Below are 18,346 nucleotides of genomic sequence, written 5' to 3' on the forward strand. Positions count from 1 at the left end.
GGAGCCAGAGGGCGGGGCCGAGGACGGCGCTGGGGCGGCGCGAGGCGGCGGCGAGGGAGGCGGTGACCCCCGCCGGGGAGCGGGGCACCGGCGCACAAGTGGGGCGGCGGCCTGGCTGGCGCACCCGAGTCTCCGCGTTCGCCCTCTGCTCCTGAGTCCTACTCCTTGTTCTCCGAGCGGTCCTGGGATCCCGGCCCTATGCGGAGCCCCCTTGGTGCTGGGGGAGGCTTTGGAGGGGGCGAGGGCTGCCGTCTCGCGAAGACACCCTCTCCTTTCCCCGGACCTGGGCTCAGTGCGGACTCAGGACCCCTTTCACTTCCCCCTCCCCGTCCTGACCGAGGTCTCAGAGGGGATCGGGTCCGCGGACCGGCTAGTCCTGGGCCTAGGAGCTGAGCTGGAAGGCAGGGAAGCCCGAACCGGAGGGTTAAGGGGGGGCGGGAACTGACTGAAGGTAAGGAAGGAAGAAGGCTCTGGCTATGACGTCATAGGATTAACCCTCTCCGCGCCCGGCCAGTTACCGCCCCCAGAGGGGTAGAAGGCTCGAAGCTGACTGGTTCTCCCGGGGATGAGTCCTCGGCAGAACCTGGGAATGGACGCTTGAGTCGGTCGACACCCCGCACCGGGCGTTTGAGGTCCCGGGACAGCTGCCGCTCGTCGCGTGGATGTCCTTGACATCAACGTGTGGGTTAGCATCGAATACGGGTTCTGGTGACCGTGTCATGCGTGCACTTACTACATAAGAAACCACCAGCGTATGTGTGCGCAAGGGTGTGATGTGATCTGCCTCTTCTGCAGCAAGTGCCCTGGGTCGGGGGCGGAGAGCTGGGTGCACACCGCCACTCGGCGGCGGCCGGGAGCACGGCATCCAAAGATAAAACAGTTGATCAGGACTTAGATTTGCCACCTTCTGCTTTACTCCATTTTCAGGTAGCCCTGACCTGGAGATTGCGTCCGTACTGGCTTGCGTCTCCAAGAATATCCTCTCTGGATATTCCTTCTGAATATCTAGTCTTCTCCTCTGTACTTTGATCTTGCAATTCCTTCCTCCGGGAATGACCTTCCTCGTTCTTCTCCTGGCTTACTCTTAAGCCTTCCAAAACTCTGCTCCAGTGTCCCATCTGCAGAACCCTTGATCTCAAGAGCTGATTCCCGTTTTATCCCCCGGGTCTGGAAAATGAAGGGCTGAATAGAGTGGCTCGAATCTGCGGGGCCTGGGTTCGGCTGATTACGCGGTTTCCACCAGGGGGCGCAAGAGACAGCGTCATTTCACGACGTCCACCAGGGGGCGCTTTCTCCTGCCTCTGGCCGTTCAGGATTGGGGAGCCAACCCGCGGATTCGCCCCGCCTGATCTGGAGAGGCACCACTAAACTATTTGCATAATCTTGAAAGGGCCGCGCTGAGTGGTTGTGGTGTAGAAGAAATTTGAAACGCGCTCTCTGATTGGCGTAAGTTTTCCCTCTTGCCTCGCGTTCCCATCCCGGCCCAGAGGTCGGTAGGAAGCCTCCGACTAGTGACAAGAGGGAACCTAGGTGTCCGGGCAGTGGGCCCTGAGGGTGAGTGCTGGGCGCCGAGAGGCTGAGCCGGGGTGTGGGAGGCTGGGGTGGGAGACTGCTCGCCCCGCCCTGATTCCTCTCGGCTTGCCCGTTCGCCTGTCTAGGAGTCGAAGATGTGCGTCTAGAGACACCGCGACCCTTGCCACCTGACCCACACACCGAGGCCCTCTCAGTCACCCCGGTCACACCCACGCTGCCTTGGGTAGGAAAAGGAGTCTCCTCAGTCGCAGCTTCTGACCTCCCGGGGCATCTCACTCAGGCCTCTAAAGAGCTTAGTTTGCCCCTCTGGAAAGTGGACCAGGGGCTTACAGAGGCGTGTGCCAGGGAGGCGGGTGGAGGAACCTGGAAACTGTTCACCCACAGTCTTGTTCTTGCAGAGTCGCCCATAAGTAGGGTCCCAGGACTGGAGATGGGTATCGAAAATGAAAGTCCAGAACCAGACTGTCAGAAACAGTTCCAGGCTGCAGTCAGCGTCATTCAGAACCTGCCTAAGAACGGTGAGGGCACGCGGACCCGCATTTGGGGGTTCAGATGACCAGGGTCTGCCTCCCAGGAGACTCTGATCCTGGCAGCTTTGCAGACAAGTCCCTGCATATGTTGTCCTGGGGCTCCCCTCTGCCACCTGCCCCTGTCTATCTTTCCTGAGTGAGACCCTTCACCATCTCTGCCCCCACCAAGAGAGACCCTTCACCACCCCGCCAAGGGTGGTTCTCCTCCCGCCTCTGTCCTCCTGGAGCTGGGAGTGATACTGTCTCTCTCCACTTCTCAACTCCTGGCCAGGCTCTTACCGCCCCTCCTACGAAGAGATGCTGCGGTTCTACAGCTACTACAAGCAGGCTACCATGGGGCCCTGCCTCATCCCCCAGCCTGGGTTCTGGGACCCTATCGGTCGTTACAAATGGTGAGCTTCCCATCAGCTGGGCAAACAAGCCTCAGCTGTCAATCAGCCTTTCACAGCCCTCCGCCCCCCACCCCCACCCCCAGGGAAGCCTGGAACAGCCTGGGCCAGATGAGCAGGGAGGAAGCCATGTCCGCCTACATTACCGAGATGAAGTTGGTGGCACAGAAGGTAGGGAGAGGCTGCAGGCTCCTCCCTGTGTCCAAGCTCTCAGCCAGGTGACCCGCCCCCCTTCCCCCATTACGTTTCCTGCACATTGATACACCTATGGGAATTCCACCTTCATGTTGTTCCCCTGCCCCTGCTTGACTCTGGGTCCTGACTGGGTACAAGGTGGAGGGATATGATGGCAGCAGCAGGGCGGAGGTGGCACAGCTCAAGGGGGTAGGAGGGCAGTGGTGGGAGGGGCCAGCCTTTCCCCATTAGACCCGTTCCCGCACAGGTGATCGACACAGTGCCCCTGGGCGAGGTGGCAGAGGACATGTTTGGTTACTTCGAGCCCCTGTACCAGGTGATCCCTGACATGCCGAGGCCCCCGGAGACATTCCTGAGAAGGGTCACAGGTCAGGCACCCAGGCTGGGAGCTCCACAAAGGCTGACAGAACTGTCTTAGGGGGCTGCTCAATTGGAGGGAAGCCTGGAGGCACAGGGCTCTAGAGATGTTCCTTTAAGGTCCCCAGCTAGTGCCCCGATGGGGTGGGTCTCAGACAGAGTCCCTGGCTAAGTGAGGATGGGGAGCGGGGGCCTGATCTCTTCCCAGCCCCACCTCTGGGTGCTGTGTCTCCGCAGGTTGGAAAGAGCAGGTACTGAATGGAGATGCTGAGGCTGCCCCAGAGCCTCCCTGCCTCCCCAAGGAACCAATACCCCCAAGCCCAGGTCAGTGTCTGGGTGGGAGGAGCAGAAGGCCAGGTCAGAGGTGGGAGGACCTCTAGGCAGTGTGGAGGGGAGCAGGCTAGATGCTGCACTGTGCCTGTCACACCTCATGCCCACAGACACTGAGACCCCCTGTGGTCCCAAAGGCCAGGGGCAGGTTCTGGGATCCCTGTCCTCTCAGGGACGCATCTGCGCCTCTTGCGGTAGCATCTTGAGGGTCCCCTGAACAGGTGCCTCTGCCCAGGTGCACACCCTTCCCCTCCTTCCATGGCTTCCCTCCTGCCACTCGCCCTGCTTCCGTCCTCCTCAGAATCCCAGCCACCCAGGGACCAGGACTCCGAGGTTTTCTGTGATTCTGTGGAGCAGCTGGAGCCTGAGCTGGTGAGACCCACTCCCATCCCCTCCCTTTCCCCACCCCGCTGGGCCCTGGCTGCTCCCACCACCACCCTCCCCTCCGTGGACTTTGTGACTCTTCCCTGCAGGTTGGGGAAGAGCAAAGGGGCGCCCTGGGAGGAGAAAATGACACCAGAAACACCCCCGAGCCTCCTGCAGAGAAAGGTGAGCCCCTATGCGACTCTTTGCCCCATGGTTCCAGTGCCTGGGGGCCTTCCCCTGGCTGCCTTCATGGGCAGAGGAGAAAGTCCAGCGCTGGGCACTAGAGAGAGCAGCCTCTGCCAAGGAAGGGTTGCCAAAAGCCAGAGACTGGTCTGGAGGAACAAAGTCCCTGCCTGGCCTCCTCTCCAAGGGCCACCAGGAGTCTGTGCCCTTGGCTGGCACTGAGTCAGGGCCGCAGGGGTAGAACTCTAGACCAGTTCTCTCATCTACATCTGCGTGGCCTTGGGAGTCATCCTTTCTCTTGGGGTCTCCCATTTGGGACTCTCCAAGGACGATGAGTTGAGTTCTCCCTTATCTCTTCCTAACTTCCAGTGTGCCACGTCCCATAAGAGGCACTTTCATAAATATTATCTCCTTTATTCCTCAGAGCAAGCAGCCCTGTGAGGGAGAGGACATGATTTTCAGATGACAAACGAGGCTTAGAGAAGTTACTGACTTGCCCAGAGCCACAGAGCTAAGTGGTAGTGCTGGGGTTCGAACCCCTGGCAGTCCATCAGCTGCATGCATGGACTTTATAAGACTCACACTGGGCACAAGGGATGGCATTCTACTGACTCCTCCCTGGCCCTGCCCCGAGCTGAATTGCTTCCTGTGTCCCCTTCCCTGTGTGTCTGTGCTCTGCAGGGAGATTGGAAGGCCCGCTGCTGGGGCCCCAGGAATTGGACTCGTGGCTGGTGGGGACAGTCCGTGCGCTGCAGGAGAGTATGCGGGACGTCCAGGGGAGGCTGCAGAGCCTGGAGAGCATGCCTATGCCCCCCAAGCAGGTGAGCCCCCTCTGAAGGTCCAGGGCAAGATTGGGGCAGAATTTTGAGGGTCTCTGTGCTGGACTCCTCAGTTAGCCACTTCTTTGTCCCCCCGTCTCTATCTGCCCATATTTCTGCCTTCTCCAGAGAATGGTGTGGCTTATGGGTCAGGCCAGGAAGTCGGGGGGTCTACAGTGCTTCCAACCTGGAAGGGAGAGTGGGAGAAGCCCTCCTTTCCCGCTTTTACCCCCACCCCGTGCCAGAAGGGAAACCGAGGACAGAGGGAATTCCAACAGTTGGAGGGGCCAGAACCTGTCTGCTCTTTGCAGTGGGGCTGGGAGGGGTCCCTATTGCCCCTCCGTCAGGACTTCTTCTGTTCCCAGACTTACTGTCTTCCCCTCCCCTCACTTTCAGCCCTTGCACCCCTCACTCCTCCTCCCGACTTCTAGATCTGCTTACCCCTGACACCTCTGCTTCTGCAAAATAAATAAGAGCAGCCATTTCTGGAGCCCCGGCTGTGTGCCAAACATATTACCTACATTACCTCATTTTACACACACACACACACACACACACACACACGCACGCACGCACGCACGCACACACACACACACACACACACGCAAAACAATGAAATAGGTTTTCTTTTCATTCCCCTTTTACAAATGAGGAAACTAAAGCTCTGAGAGGTTGAATAATGTACCTCAGGGCCTGGAAGTAACTCACACAGCCTGGAAGGACCCCACAGAGCTGCTGTGAAGATTAGGTGAGATAATGCATGTAGGTGCTTCCGAATGGGGCTCATTGTTACTGTTAGTATTATTATTAAGTGATGGAGCTGGGAGTGGTCCCACTTGTATCTCCCTCCAAAGCTGGCAACCACCATTAACTCTGAATCAGTCTGTACCTGTGAAGCCTGGAGCTGTGGGGGCAGGGGACGGCTAAAGTCCTGGATATGAAGGAATCACTCAGGTGACCCTTTGTCCCCTTGGCACAGAGGAATTGGTAGGAATTTCCTCAGATCCACAGTGGCTAGCATTTCAACACTCACCCACCCCTCGCCAAGGTTTTACTAATATTTTTTATTTCAGTTCAGTTCAGTTCAGTCGCTCAGTCATGTCCGACTCTTTGCGACCCAATGAATCGCAGCACGCCAGGCCTCCCTGTCCATCACCAATTCCCGGAGTTCACTCAGACTCACGTCCATCGAGTCAGTGATGCCATCCAGCCATCTCATCCTCTGTCGTCCCCTTCTCCTCCTGCCCCCAATCCCTCCCAGCATCAGAGTCTTTTCCAATGAGTCAACTCTTCACATGAGGTGGCCAAAGTACTGGAGTTTCAGCTTTAGCATCATTCCTTCCAAAGAAAACCCAGGGCTGATCTTCAGAATGGACTGGTTGGATCTCCTTGCAGTCCAAGGGACTCTCAAGAATCTTCTCCAACACCACAGTTCAAAAGCATCAATTCTTCGGCGCTCAGCCTTCTTCACACTCCCAACTCTCACATCTAATCATGACCACAGGAAAAACCATAGCCTTGACTAGACGGACCTTTGTTGGCAAAGTAATGTCCCTGCTTTTCAATATGCTATCTAGGTTGGTCATAACTTTTCTTCCAAGGAGCAAGTGTCTTTTAATTTCATGGCTGCAATCACCATCTGCAGTGATTTTGGAACTCAAAAAAATATAGTCTGACACTGTTTCCACTGTTTCCCCATCTATTTCCCATGAAGTGATGGGACCGGATGCCATAATCTTCGTTTTCTGAATGTTGAGCTTTAAGCCAACTTTTTCACTCTCCACTTTCACTTTCATCAAGAGGCTTTTTAGTTCCTCTTCACTTTCTGCCATAAGGGTGGTGTCATCTGCATATCTGAGGTTATTGAAATTTCTCCCGGCAATCTTGATTCCAGCTTGTGCTTCTTCCAGTCCAGCATTTCTCATGATGTACTCTGCATAGAAGTTAAATAAGCAGGGTGACAATATACAGCCTTGATGTACTCCTTTTCCTATTTGGAACCAGTCTGTTGTTCCATGTCCAGTTCTAACTGTTGCTTCCTGACCTGCATATAGGTTTCTCAGAAGGCAGGTCAGGTGGTCTAGTATTCCCATCTCTTTCAGAATTTTCCAGTTTATTGTGATCCACACAGTCAAAGGCTTTGGCATAGTCAATAAAGCAGAAATAGATGTTTTTCTGGAACTCTCTTGCTGTCTTGATGATCCAGCAGATGTTGGCAATTTGATCTCTGGTTCCTCTGCCTTTTCTAAAACCAGCTTGAACATCTGGAAGTTCACAGTTCATGTATTGCTGAAGCCTGACTTGGAGAATTTTGAGCATTACTCTACTAGCATGTGAAATGAGTGCAATTGTGCAGTAGTTTGAGCATTCTTTGGCATTGCCTTTCTGTGGGACTGGAAAGAAAACTGACCTTTTCTAGTCCTGTGGCCACTGCTGAGTTTTCCAAATTTGCTGGCATATTGAGTGCAGCACTTTCACAGCATCATCTTTCAGGATTTGAAATAGCTCAACTGGAATTCCATCACCTCCACTGGCTTTGTTCATAGTGATGCTTTCTAAGGCCCACTTGACTTCACATTCCAGGATGTCTGGCTCTAGGTGAGTGATCACACCATCATGATTATCTTGGTTGAAGATCTTTTTTGTACAGTTCTTCTGTGTATTCTTGCCACCTCTTCTTAATATCTTCTGCCTCTGTTAGGTCCATACCATTTCTGTCCTTTATTGAGCCCATCCTTGCATGAAATGTTCCCTTGGTATCTCTAATTTTCTTGAAGAGATCTCTAGTCTTTCCCATTCTGTTCTTTTCCTCTATTTCTTTGCATTGATCGCTGAGGAAGGCTTTCTTATCTCTTCTTGCTACTCTTTGGAACTCTGCATTCAGATGCTTATATCTTTCCTTTTCTCCTTTGCTTTTCACTTCTCTTCTTTTCACAGCTATTTGTAAGGCCTCCCCAGACAGCCATTTTGCTTTTTTGCATTTCTTTTCCCTGGGGATGGTCTTGATCCCTGTCTCCTGTACAACATCACGAACCTCATTCCATAGTTCATCAGGCACTCTGTCTATCAGATCTAGTCCCTTAAATCTATTTCTCACTTCCACTGTATAATCATAAGGGATTTGATTTAGGTCATACCTGAATGGTCTAGTGGTTTTCCCTGCTTTCTTCAATTTAAGTCTGAATTTGGCAATAAAGAGTTCATGCTCTGAGCCACAGTCAGCTCCTGGTCTTGTTTTTGTTGATTGTATAGAGCTTCTCCATCTTTGGCTGCGAAGAATATTATCAATCTGACTTCAGTGTTGACCATCTGGTGATGTCCATGTGTAGAGTCTTCTCTCGTGTTGTTGGAAGAGGGTGTTTGCTATGACCCATGCATTTTCTTGGCAAAAGTCTATTAGTCTTTGCCCTGCTTCATTCCGTATTCCAAGGCCAAATTTGCCTGTTACTCCAAGTGTTTCTTGACTTCCTACTTTTGCATTCCAGTCCTCTATGAAAAGGACTTCTTTTTTGAGTGTTAGTTCTAAAAGGTCTTGTAGGTCTTCATAAAACCATTCAACTTCAGCTTCTTCAGCGTTACTGGTTGGGGCATAGACTTGGATTACTGTGATACTGAATGGTTTGCCTTGGAAACGAACAGAGATCATTCTGTCATTTTTGAGATTGCATCCAAGTACCGCATTTCGGATTCTTCGTTGACCATGATGGCTACTCCATTTCTTCTAAGGGATTCCTGCCTGCAGTAGTATATGTAATAGTCATCTGAGTTAAATTCACCCATTCCAGTCCATTTCAGTTCGCTGATTCCTAGAATGTCGATGTTCACTCTCGCCATCTCTTGTTTGACCACTTCCAATTTGCCTTGATTCATGGACCTGACATTCCAGGTTCCTATGCAATATTTCTCTTTATAGCATTGGACCTTGCTTCTATCACCAGTCATATCCACAACTGGGTATTGTTTTTGCTTTGGGTGCATCCCTTCATTCTTTCTGGGGTTATTTCTCTACTGATCTCCAGTAGCATATTGGATGCCTACTGACCTGGGGAGTTCCTCTTTCAGTATCCTATCATTTTGCCTTTTCATGCTATTCATGGGGTTCTCAAGGCAAGAATGCTGAAGTGGTATTTTTTATTTACCTTTTACTAATTTTATATGCTGAATATTTCCATGCTGAGATACCTGGACTTGCATCTCTGAAAAGAAGAACACTCTACTACCTAGCAAAAACATTTTATTGCACACCACAATTCCTTTATATCATCAAAAACACAAAGTGAAGTTGCTCAGTCGTGTCTGACTTTTTGCGACCCCATGGACTGTACCCTACCAGGCTCCTCCATCCATGGGATTTTCCAGGCAAGAATACTGGAGTGGGTTGCCATTTCCTTCTCCAGGGGATGTTCCCGACCCAGGGATCAAACCCAGGTCTCCTGCATTGTAGGCAGATGCTTTACTGTCTGAGCCAACAGTCAAATACACAGTCCAGATTCAAATCGTCTTTTCCAGCTTCCCTGTCTGTCCAGGCCAGGAGCCTCTGTCCTTAAGACTCTGTTAGTCTAGACCAGTCCTCTTCCTTGCTACTGACTTGGTGCTGAGACTGTTCAGTAGTCTTGTAGACTGTACCACTTCTCGAGTCTCACGACAGCCCTGTGGCTAGATTACATGACCAGATTACATCAGAGGTGATATTCTTTGTTCACATCAAGACACATAACTGGATGTCCTACCATGAATATTCCTAGTGAGGATCACAGCAGGGATGAAGGGGTAACAGTCTGATTCTACCACTTGGAGCCAGGAAATGTCCCAGTTCCCCATCAGCCCCATTTGACACACAGCTTTTGACAAGTGATAGATAATCCTTGTTGGATCAATAATTTAGTTAATGGTTGCAAAAATATGGACTTTTGTATGATTCCTTTAACATTTATTAGCTAGCATTTTTCTGTCGAGTTTCCCTGACCATCTAGGATTTCCCTGAAATATGGTGCCTTATGGAAGGGCAGAATAAGTGCTTAATTCTTTCTCTTTACTTATCTATTTTTAAAGAAAGGAGTTGATTTAACAGCCACCTCAATGGTGATAAATTTCCAACTTACTCTTCTATGAATTTATGGACTTTAAAGACTCAGTATTTCAGTCAACTGCAATCATATCATTCTTTTTGATGCCCAGACTGTCACAACTTTGTAAGACCCTCCCTTTCTAGCTGGGTGCTAGGTTCTTGTAACATAATCTCATTAATCCTTAACAGCTTCTTTATTTCCTGGTATAAGACATCCCACATTCAATTCCACCTTCCCTGCTCCAGACCTGAAATCTGCCACTTCTCCAAGGAGCCTTGCTTCAACAGATAATGGGATTTAGAAACTAAAATCTGAACACCCTGGGTCTTCGTTGGAAATGTGGCACATCCTTTACAATATGGGGCCTTCAGGCCCTATCAGGCTTTGTGGCCCAGAGGAGATGACCTGGAGTCAGTTCCTCCACTCTTTTCGGCACCTTGAATTGCCGTGGGAGGAAGATAGGGGAGGGAGTTGGGGCTCACTGTTTCAGGGACAAACCGGGAGCCCCAATCTTCAGACTGGGGAGAGGGAGGTAGCAGCTCCCACTTGAGTTCTAGAAGCAGGTCCCTAAGGAGGGCCTAGCCTGAGCTGAGGCCTGGGCTGGCGCCTGACTCTCTCCTCTTGGCAGCAGATGCCGCCACCCAGTGCCAGGCCTCGGCCCCTCAGGCTTTCCGGCCCCACGTTGATCTTCTTCCTCCTGTGGCCCTTCATCGTCCAGTGGCTCTTCCGACAGTTTCGGACCCAGAAGAGGTGACTCTCGGTGGAGGAGTCTGTAGCCAACAGGAGGCTATGAACCCTGTGTTCTGCAGTGCCCTGAGCCTTCCTAGGGTTTAGGAAGCATTAACCCCCCCCCCCCCCCCCCCCCCCCCCCCCCGGCTTCCCGCCCCAAATAGTGTTCACCTTGATACCCCTCTCCTCGTGTGGGGGCCAGATAAGACCCTACTCTTCCTGCAGCTCCACAAGGCCTGTCCCTCCTCTCCCCCTCGACCACCTCATGCTTCTTGGGGAGACTGCCTTTGTGGAGCAAGTCCCCAGTTCGGGGTGGGCGGGTGACCCAGGGGCGGAGCTACCGGGTCTCAGCCTCTGCCCTCCCCACCCTCTGAGTCACCTGACTCCTCTCCCATCCCAGCCTCTTCCCGAGGAGGCTCGGCTCTTGGGCAAGTTGGGACTTCGGCCGGGCCCTGGAAGAGTGATTGGCTGGCGGGCTGTGGGAGGGAGGCCAGGAGGCTCGACCGAGTTGGGGAAAGGCGGAGAGAGCTGGCCCCGGGGGAGGGCAGTCAGCTCCTTTTGGCTGGCCGCCTTACCCGCAGAAGTACTCAGGACGTCCTCACTAAAGATGCACTTACAAAAGAGTGTTTCACTAAATAAAATAAAACCTTCATCTTCTGCCGTCTGGGCTGCCACGGAGTGAGGCGGAAAGCGCGTCCGGGACGCGCGAGGTTCAGGTTCCTTCTGTGACCCCTCCCCCGCTGCTGTGGACGACCCCGAGACGCCAGCGGTCGGCGTTCCAGAGGGAGCATTTCCCCCTCCCGGGGCTAGTAGAGGGAACAGCCCCGGGTCTGCAGGGGAGGTGGAGCGGCTGCTAGGGGCACCCTGGGTGGGGCCCCCAGCAGCGGCCGGGGGTGGGGCCGGGGCCCCGCCCCCTGCCCTGTCGTGGGTGGGGATTGCGGGGGGGCAGTTTGCCAGCTAGGGGCGGCGGGAGGAGAGGAGTTCGGCGGGCTTGGGCCCAGGCTCCGTTCCCGCCCGAAGGGAAGGGCGGCTACTCCCTGCTTTGCGCGCCCGGCGTAGGGTCGGGGGCCGAGATCCGGGCCCCGGAAGTGCCCACTGCCCGCTTCCCCCTCCTCAGCTGCTCTCCCCCTGTGCCCTCTGCGCTCGGGCTTTCCCAGGGAACTTTCTGGAAGGCCAAGGACGGCGGGAGCGTCGTCCCCGCGGCTCCCGTCGGGGTGGGTCCAGTGCCAAACTGAGCAGAGACCTCTGGGAGTCGCTGGCTGCTGGGGCTACTAAATTTTAAGTTAATCCCTGTGTTAGGGATGAACAACTGGAGGGCAAGGAAGAGGGGCCAAACTGGTGCTGGGGAGGCAAGCGGAAGCCAGCGCCACCGCTTGGGCATACTCGCAGTATGACTTGGGCAGGATTCTTTGCTCTGATCCTGGGTTGCCTTGTTTGTGAAATAGCGATGACCTTTTCACCATAAGGCAGTCCTGGGGATTAATGACCAGGACATTAATGGCAAAATGCCTAGCTAATATAAAAGTGCGTGGCCTCTTGTTTCATAGAATTCTGGAGTTCCACAACCTGTGAGTCTGACCACTACCCCCCTAATAGAACAAATGAGCCCATACAGCTGAGCCCAACAGAGTGAGGCTGGGCTCAGTTGTACCTTCCAAATCCCAACTGAGGGTACCCAGGAGTCCTTTGGAGTCTGAAAATGTAACAATTTGGAGGTCTCTGACTCCCAGTCGAGTTCTCTCCAAAAACTTTTCATCAGGGAACTCCCACTGTTGAGAAGCTCTTGCTCCTGGGAAGCTTCTTGCATGACTGAGGAAGCAGCACAGGAGAGGGCAGGTTTTTCAGAAAGACCTCAGTTCTCGGGGAAAACAGGCTAGGATGTTCCGTCTCAAAACAGCTGGATGTGCCTCAGGGTCACTCTTGCTTGCCTCTCCCTCTGGGCATGCCCATGACCACTTCCCCACAAAACCACTCCTGAATCCCTAGACAAGTCCTGTCTTGGGACAAGACGCCTACTCGTCATAATTGTCCTGCTCATGCCACTCTGCCTGAAAATGCTTCATGTTTTAGACAGCCACGAAGTCACCTTCTCCATGAAACCTGTCCACAATTCTCAACTCCTAAGCAACTTGGCTCACAAGGTCCTATCAGGATTTTCATCACCTGCCATTTTGGCTTACCATAGGTTTGATGGCCTGTCTACACAGTTCTTGAGTAGCACGGATGAAATTTTACTCATCATTGTGCCTTCTTATTCAATGTGAGATTAACCTGACGGTCCACTGGTTAAGACTCTGTTTCCATTGTAGGGAGCCGGGTTCTTTCCTTAAGTGGGGGAACTAACATCCCACATGCCTCCAAGTGAGGCAAAAAAAAAAAAAAAGAGAGAGAGAGAGAGAGAGAGAGAGAGAGAGAGAAAGAAGGGCCAGAAGTTAGCTGAAAGTGTTGCTGATGGAAAGGAACTAAATCCAGAGTTCTTACAAAAAAGGGACTTTTGTGTTTGTGATAGAAAAACAGCACGGAGTCACAGAGACCTTCGCTTTCGCCGAAAAGTGTCACTTAATCGTCATGTGACCTTGGACAAGTCACTTAATTTTTGAGCTTTAGAGATTCCTTATCTCTAAAATGGAGACAAGAATCCCTACCCTGCCTAACTCACTGGGCTGTGGAGGGGCAAATGGTTCTGTGTGCAAAGGAACGCTGTTTGGTGGAAAGCAGTTGGAATATGACAGGGCTGTTGATGAATAAACAGAAGAGTCACGGTGTGTGGCAAATGGGGAAAACTGAGATTACAAAGATTTTCAGTTCAGTTCGCTCGCTCAGTAGTGTCCGACTCTGCGACCTCATGGACTGCAGCATGAAAGATTTTAGACCTAAGTGATTTGAGTGGAGGGTTTCGGCTACTCCTGGCCCTCAGCCCCTGTCCTTTGGGCGGAAGCCTGGAATCTGGAGAATTTTCACAAGGAGTTACGTAGCGCGCCGCCCTACCCCCTCCCCGCCCCCCATGAATCTGTCCCACGGTTCTGGGCCAGAATCCCTCTGCCCCCATTTCTGGGCAAGGTTTCCTCCTCGGGGAAGCCTCTGGCTCTGCCTCCCTGCCGGTGTTGCCCAGCGTCCACTCACGACGAAGAGCCTCAGTGGATGATTCTTTCCAGTCTGTGGCTTCTCTCTCGAGTAGCCAGGGTTGATTATTTCAACTCTGTATTAATTTCGAACCCCTCCCCCAACAAAGAGGCTCATCCGCTGCCCTGGACTCCCATCCAGGCTCAAGAAAATTTCATGGTCGAGTCCCAATTGAACAAACCAAGAGGGCCCCAGGAGGCCATTTTCTTCGATAGAAGCTGAGGCCCGGTGAGGGAGAAGGGAAGCGAGACCTTACATCCCGGGGTCTCGGGGGATCCCAGGGCGCACACCCAGCATTTCCCGGCGCCGGCGAGAGAAATCAGCCACGGCCCACCATTTTGCATTGGCCTCTGGGCGGGAGCGGCCGTGAAAGACTACGCTGGGGCTGGGACTCCGCCACTTTCCGCTAAGGGTTCCAGGGTAGTCCGGGAGTGGACGCCACCCGGGACTCGAACCTGCTTTCTCATCTTCCGAGGCCTAGTCAGAGGTTGCTGCCGTAAAGCAGTCACACTGTCCCTTTAAGGCGGCACTTTTTATTCATTTGTTTACCTCTTCATGCGCTTTTTTTTTTTTTTACAAAAAAAGGTGTTCACAATATCCTTCCGCAAACGTCCATCCCAGTCACTAATCAACACCTTGAAGCCATTCTTGTAATCTTAAGAATCGAGAATTAATAGCCATGGGCCAACATCTCTATTTACAGAATTAAATACTCGTTTACACTTTAGGGACTACTTTTTAGGGGTAAACCATTCTCGCTTAAGTTAACAAATGCTTGTGATCTTTAGAACCTTCCCGCTGATAACAGAATAGGATAATGACCTTTAAGACACACCTTTTCATAAAAATATTCTGTGCAGGCCTTCACAGGCCATCGAATCTTGCTATATTCCTGAAGCAGAATGGTATGGTCCAGAACCCGCCCCATCTTCTCTGCGATTGGCCTTCTTTCCTCGGCGAGACGTGTGCCTTTTGACCAATGGGCACTCACGTTTCTCTAGCGAGGGATAAGCGATGGAAGGAGGCGGCCTGGAAAACGCCCCCTACGCGTCCTGGGATTGGCTACGTCGTACGGCGCGCGAGGACGGCGGGCCTGAAAGATGGGAACTACGACTCCCAGCTTCCTGTGATGGGGACTCAGTCACGCATGCGCATGGGCGGGGCTGACCGGCTTCTATATAAAAGGGGCGCAGAGGGTTGGGAGGCAGCAGTTGGAAGTTGGCAGGTGGAGAGGCAGGTTGGGAGGGGAAGTTGGGGGAGGAGGCGGAAGAGGAGCTGTCGGAAGGGGGAGGAGGGAGGGAGGAAAAGGAGGAGGAGGCGGAGGAGAACTGAGCTGAGCAGAACATCGAGCCAAAGGGGAGATGAGTTTGTCTGTCCTCGGCTGAGGCTCCGGCCGGGCCTAGGGAACGGGGAGCTCGGCTTGGAGCGACACCCGTGGAAGTGGGAGGAGGTGGCTTTGGGACTTTAACCCCTTGTGGGCTCTGCGGCAGGGGATTTAACCCTTTCTGGATCCGGCCCCTCGGAGTCAGCGTCATCGGGTAGTTTTAACCCCTTCGGGGCTGGGTTTAACCCATTGGATTTAACCTAATCTTCTTGCCCACCAACTTCTCGAACGCGGGGGCGGTCTGCGGGAAGGCTTGAAGCCCACCCCCTCTGCACATTACGTACTGTTCCTGCTGCTGCACCCCCTTGGACCCGCTATCTGGCCGAGCTCTGGGCGCTTAACCCTTTATTGACTTGAGCGCCCCCAAATTGCAATTGGAGTTTGCTGACAGAAGGACTGGCTAAAGGCATCACTGCAGGAATTACAGACCGAAGAGGACTGTGTTGGACATTTTTGCAAAGAAAAGCAAACCTTTTTTCTTTAAGGACTTACAGCCAACATTCTTCAAACTTCGAGAAGAAGATTCTATTAGCAATGGCCGAGCCACTCTTGTCAGAGTATCAGCACCAGCCTCAAACTAGCAACTGTACAGGTGCTGTTGCTGTCCATGAAGAACGGAACCCTGATCGCCCCCCAGGCGCGGAGGAGCGGGTGCCGGAGGAAGACAGTAGGTGGCAATCGAGAGCGTCCCCCCAGTCGGGTGGCTCTCCAGGGCAGGGGGGGGAAGGGAGCCTGGAACCCCAGCCGTCTCCCCTTAAGACCCAGGTCTGCCCAGAATCCAGCTGTCCGGAAGCGGGTGAGAAGGGCCAGAATGGGGACGACTTGTCCGCTGGCGGAGCTCCCCCGCAGCAGAGACAGGTGGGCAAGAAAAAACATAGGAGACGCCCCTCCAAGAAGAAGCGGCTTTGGAAACCGTACTATACGCTGACCTGGGAGGAGAAGAAAAAGTTCGATGAGAAACAGAGCCTGCGAGCTTCGAGGATTCGAGCCGAGATGTTCGCCAAGGGCCAGCCAGTTGCTCCCTATAACACCACGCAGTTCCTCATGGATGACCACGACCAGGAGGAGCCGGATCTTAAAACCGGTCTCTATCCCAAACGGGCCGCTGCCAAATCCGACGACACCAGCGATGAGGACTTTATGGAAGAAGCGGGCGAGGAGGATGGGGGAAGCGACGGGATGGGAGGAGACGGCAGCGAGTTTCTGCAGCGGGACTTCTCGGAGACCTATGAGCGATACCACGCGGAGAGCCTGCAGAACATGAGCAAGCAGGAGCTCATCAAAGAGTACCTAGAGCTGGAGAAGTGCCTCTCGCGTATGGAGGACGAGAATAATCGGCTGCGGCTGGAAAGCCAGCGGCTGGACGGCGACGAGGCGCGTGTGCGGGAGCTGGAGCTGGAGCTGGACCGGCTGCGCGCGGAGAACCTCCAGCTGCTGACGGAGAACGAACTGCACCGGCAGCAGGAGCGAGCGCCGCTGTCCAACTTTGGAGACTAGACTGAAACTTTTCCGGGGGAGGGGGCAAAGGGGACTTTTTACAGTGATGGAATGTAACATTATATACATGTGTATATAAGACAGTGGACCTTTTTATGACACATAATCAGAAAAGAAATCCCCCCTGGCTTTGGTTGGTTCAGTCAATTTAGCTATGATGTAGTTTGTGTGCTTTCTCCTGTTCTTTAATTATGTGAAACTGAAGGGTTGCTTTCCTTGTTTTCCTTTTTAGGAGTTTTTTTCTTTTTTAATGTGTAAGTAATTTGACCAGGTTATAATGCAGTTTTCTGTTAAAAATCTCCTTAAATGGAGCTATAAGGTGGCCAAATCTGAGAACCATTAAATTCATTCTAGTTATAATAAATATTTGTAAATGTAACATAGTTTGTGTGATTTCTAGAGCTAATTCAAAGTAATATTGATTTATGTGACTGCATTGGGGGGAGGGGTAAAGGAAGTATTTAATTTGTCCATTTTCAAAACCAAACCTTAATGGGAGAATTTTCAGTTTGCCCAGTTTTCCCTTGAATGGGTTTTAGTGTGCTACAATATACAGTTCCAGCAAAATATAAAGATTTAATTATCTTCAATACTTAAGTGTGTTGTTTTCTAGTGCCTTCATTTTCTTTCTTGATGCTGGAGAAATAAACCAGTGTTGGGTGTTTGGGGAGTAGGAAGTAACTGATCAGCAGCTTAAAATTTAATTCTGCTTCTCAATAGCCATTCAGAAGTCTATTAACAAAAATGTAAACCTAATTTGGCCAACTGTCAGGTTGGACAACTGACAGCCTCATTTCACTCCTACAAGTGGGTTTTTAGTAATTCCCCCCTCCTCCCAGTAAGGCTGGAAGGAGTTCTTGGATGCCTGGGAAAGGCACTTATCTTGCTTTCTTAGTGCAAGCAATGGTTGAATAAACAGTTGTGAGGCAGCTCTTTATGTTAAAATATTCAGAGGTAGGGAATATTGTATTTATAGAGGAAGTGACCATTTGGGGCATTCCAAGGACTTAACCCTAAATGCCCAATCTTAAGTGCTCCCTATATCAAGAAAAGGAATAGGAGCTGTCCACCTTTCCATGAGACTCAAACTAAAATTAGAAATGACCTCTCACTGCAAACAAAATGTAAAGCTTCTGGTTGAGCTAAATTAAGTCTTTGGGGGGCCAAGTGGGAGCCCTGCACCATCCCTATACAGCCTCTATTCTCAGTCTTCTAAACTGCTGATAGCTGCTTACTCCTTCAGTAGTTCTACTCTTCAAAGTGCAGGAGGCCCTGGGAATTTGTTTCTGCCCCTAAGTCAAAACTGAAATGGTAAGACTGCTCCCTCCTGTTACCATGATTACCCAGCCCATCTTTACCTGCCCTCTGTGTTTCCCTAGACCAAATGCATTGCTCAAATCACTAGCACAAGGCTTGTCACCTGGTTCCTCAGAAACATAGGGGGCCTTCGGGTCCGTGAGCCCCATGGAATTATATGTAGACTTATATTATGTGTAGGTACTTCTGGAGAGAGGGTTCTAGAGAATCGTGAAATTCTCAAACTCCTTGAAGGTTAACCCCTGAGGTGGATGAACTCCCATTGGGAAGCTTGCTTTCGCAGCTAAATGAAATAGTGGAGGTGGTGGGAACTTCAAGAGTGAAATGTGCCTTATGATGCGTGAGAAGCATACACAAATCCATGAATCAAGGGAAATCATGGCGGTTAAGACTGACTCAGGGCCTTCAAAGCTGGGTTGAGGTGGCCCTATTCTGGCAGATGGTCCACTGGAGACAATGTATGATCAGCTTTTCCTTTGGCCTAAAAACTACATTAAAAGTCTATTTTGAAATAGTTTTCGTGTTT

At 52.0% G+C, this 18,346-nt stretch overlaps 2 protein-coding genes across 6 annotated transcripts; both read left to right on the forward strand.

The window, feature by feature from the left end:
• The first annotated feature begins 56 nt into the window (after positions 1-56).
• ACBD4 (acyl-CoA binding domain containing 4) lies at positions 57-11,156 on the forward strand. Of its 5 annotated transcripts, none has more exons than XM_027974404.3 (11): positions 57-1,446; positions 1,659-1,756; positions 1,932-2,051; positions 2,335-2,455; positions 2,539-2,623; positions 2,895-3,015; positions 3,242-3,328; positions 3,636-3,706; positions 3,808-3,883; positions 4,565-4,704; positions 10,399-11,156. In XM_027974404.3, exons 3-11 carry the CDS (start codon positions 1,964-1,966, stop codon positions 10,522-10,524), a joined length of 915 nt encoding a protein of 304 aa, XP_027830205.1. In that variant the 5' UTR covers positions 57-1,446; positions 1,659-1,756; positions 1,932-1,963; the 3' UTR covers positions 10,525-11,156. The 5 variants fall into 5 exon arrangements, with proteins under 5 accessions (XP_027830205.1, XP_060251720.1, XP_014954321.2 ...); XM_060395737.1 differs by having other exon boundaries at positions 10,402-11,156; XM_015098835.3 differs by lacking the exon at positions 57-1,446 and adding an exon at positions 1,487-1,554.
• Positions 11,157-14,828: 3,672 nt separating this feature from the next.
• HEXIM1 (HEXIM P-TEFb complex subunit 1) lies at positions 14,829-16,882 on the forward strand. Its single transcript, XM_012186229.5, has one exon. The coding sequence runs from the start codon at positions 15,541-15,543 to the stop codon at positions 16,501-16,503; it is 963 nt and encodes a 320-aa protein (XP_012041619.2). The 5' UTR covers positions 14,829-15,540; the 3' UTR covers positions 16,504-16,882.
• Positions 16,883-18,346: the final 1,464 nt, after the last annotated feature.

This window comes from Ovis aries, chromosome 11 (assembly GCF_016772045.2).
Source record: "Ovis aries strain OAR_USU_Benz2616 breed Rambouillet chromosome 11, ARS-UI_Ramb_v3.0, whole genome shotgun sequence".
Lineage (NCBI taxonomy): Eukaryota > Metazoa > Chordata > Mammalia > Artiodactyla > Bovidae > Ovis > Ovis aries.

What these genes read in the sequence shown, in the direction of transcription:
- ACBD4 (XM_027974404.3), top strand. Translation starts at nt 1,964, where the DNA reads ATGGGTATCGAAAATGAAAGTCCAGAACCAGACTGTCAGAAACAGTTC. An exon ending in ACCAATACCCCCAAGCCCAG is followed by an intron (nt 3,329 to 3,635) that starts GTCAGTGTCTGG and finishes CGTCCTCCTCAG; the next exon opens with AATCCCAGCCACCCAGGGAC. An exon ending in TGCCTATGCCCCCCAAGCAG is followed by an intron (nt 4,705 to 10,398) that starts GTGAGCCCCCTC and finishes TCCTCTTGGCAG; the next exon opens with CAGATGCCGCCACCCAGTGC.
- HEXIM1 (XM_012186229.5), top strand. Translation starts at nt 15,541, where the DNA reads ATGGCCGAGCCACTCTTGTCAGAGTATCAGCACCAGCCTCAAACTAGC.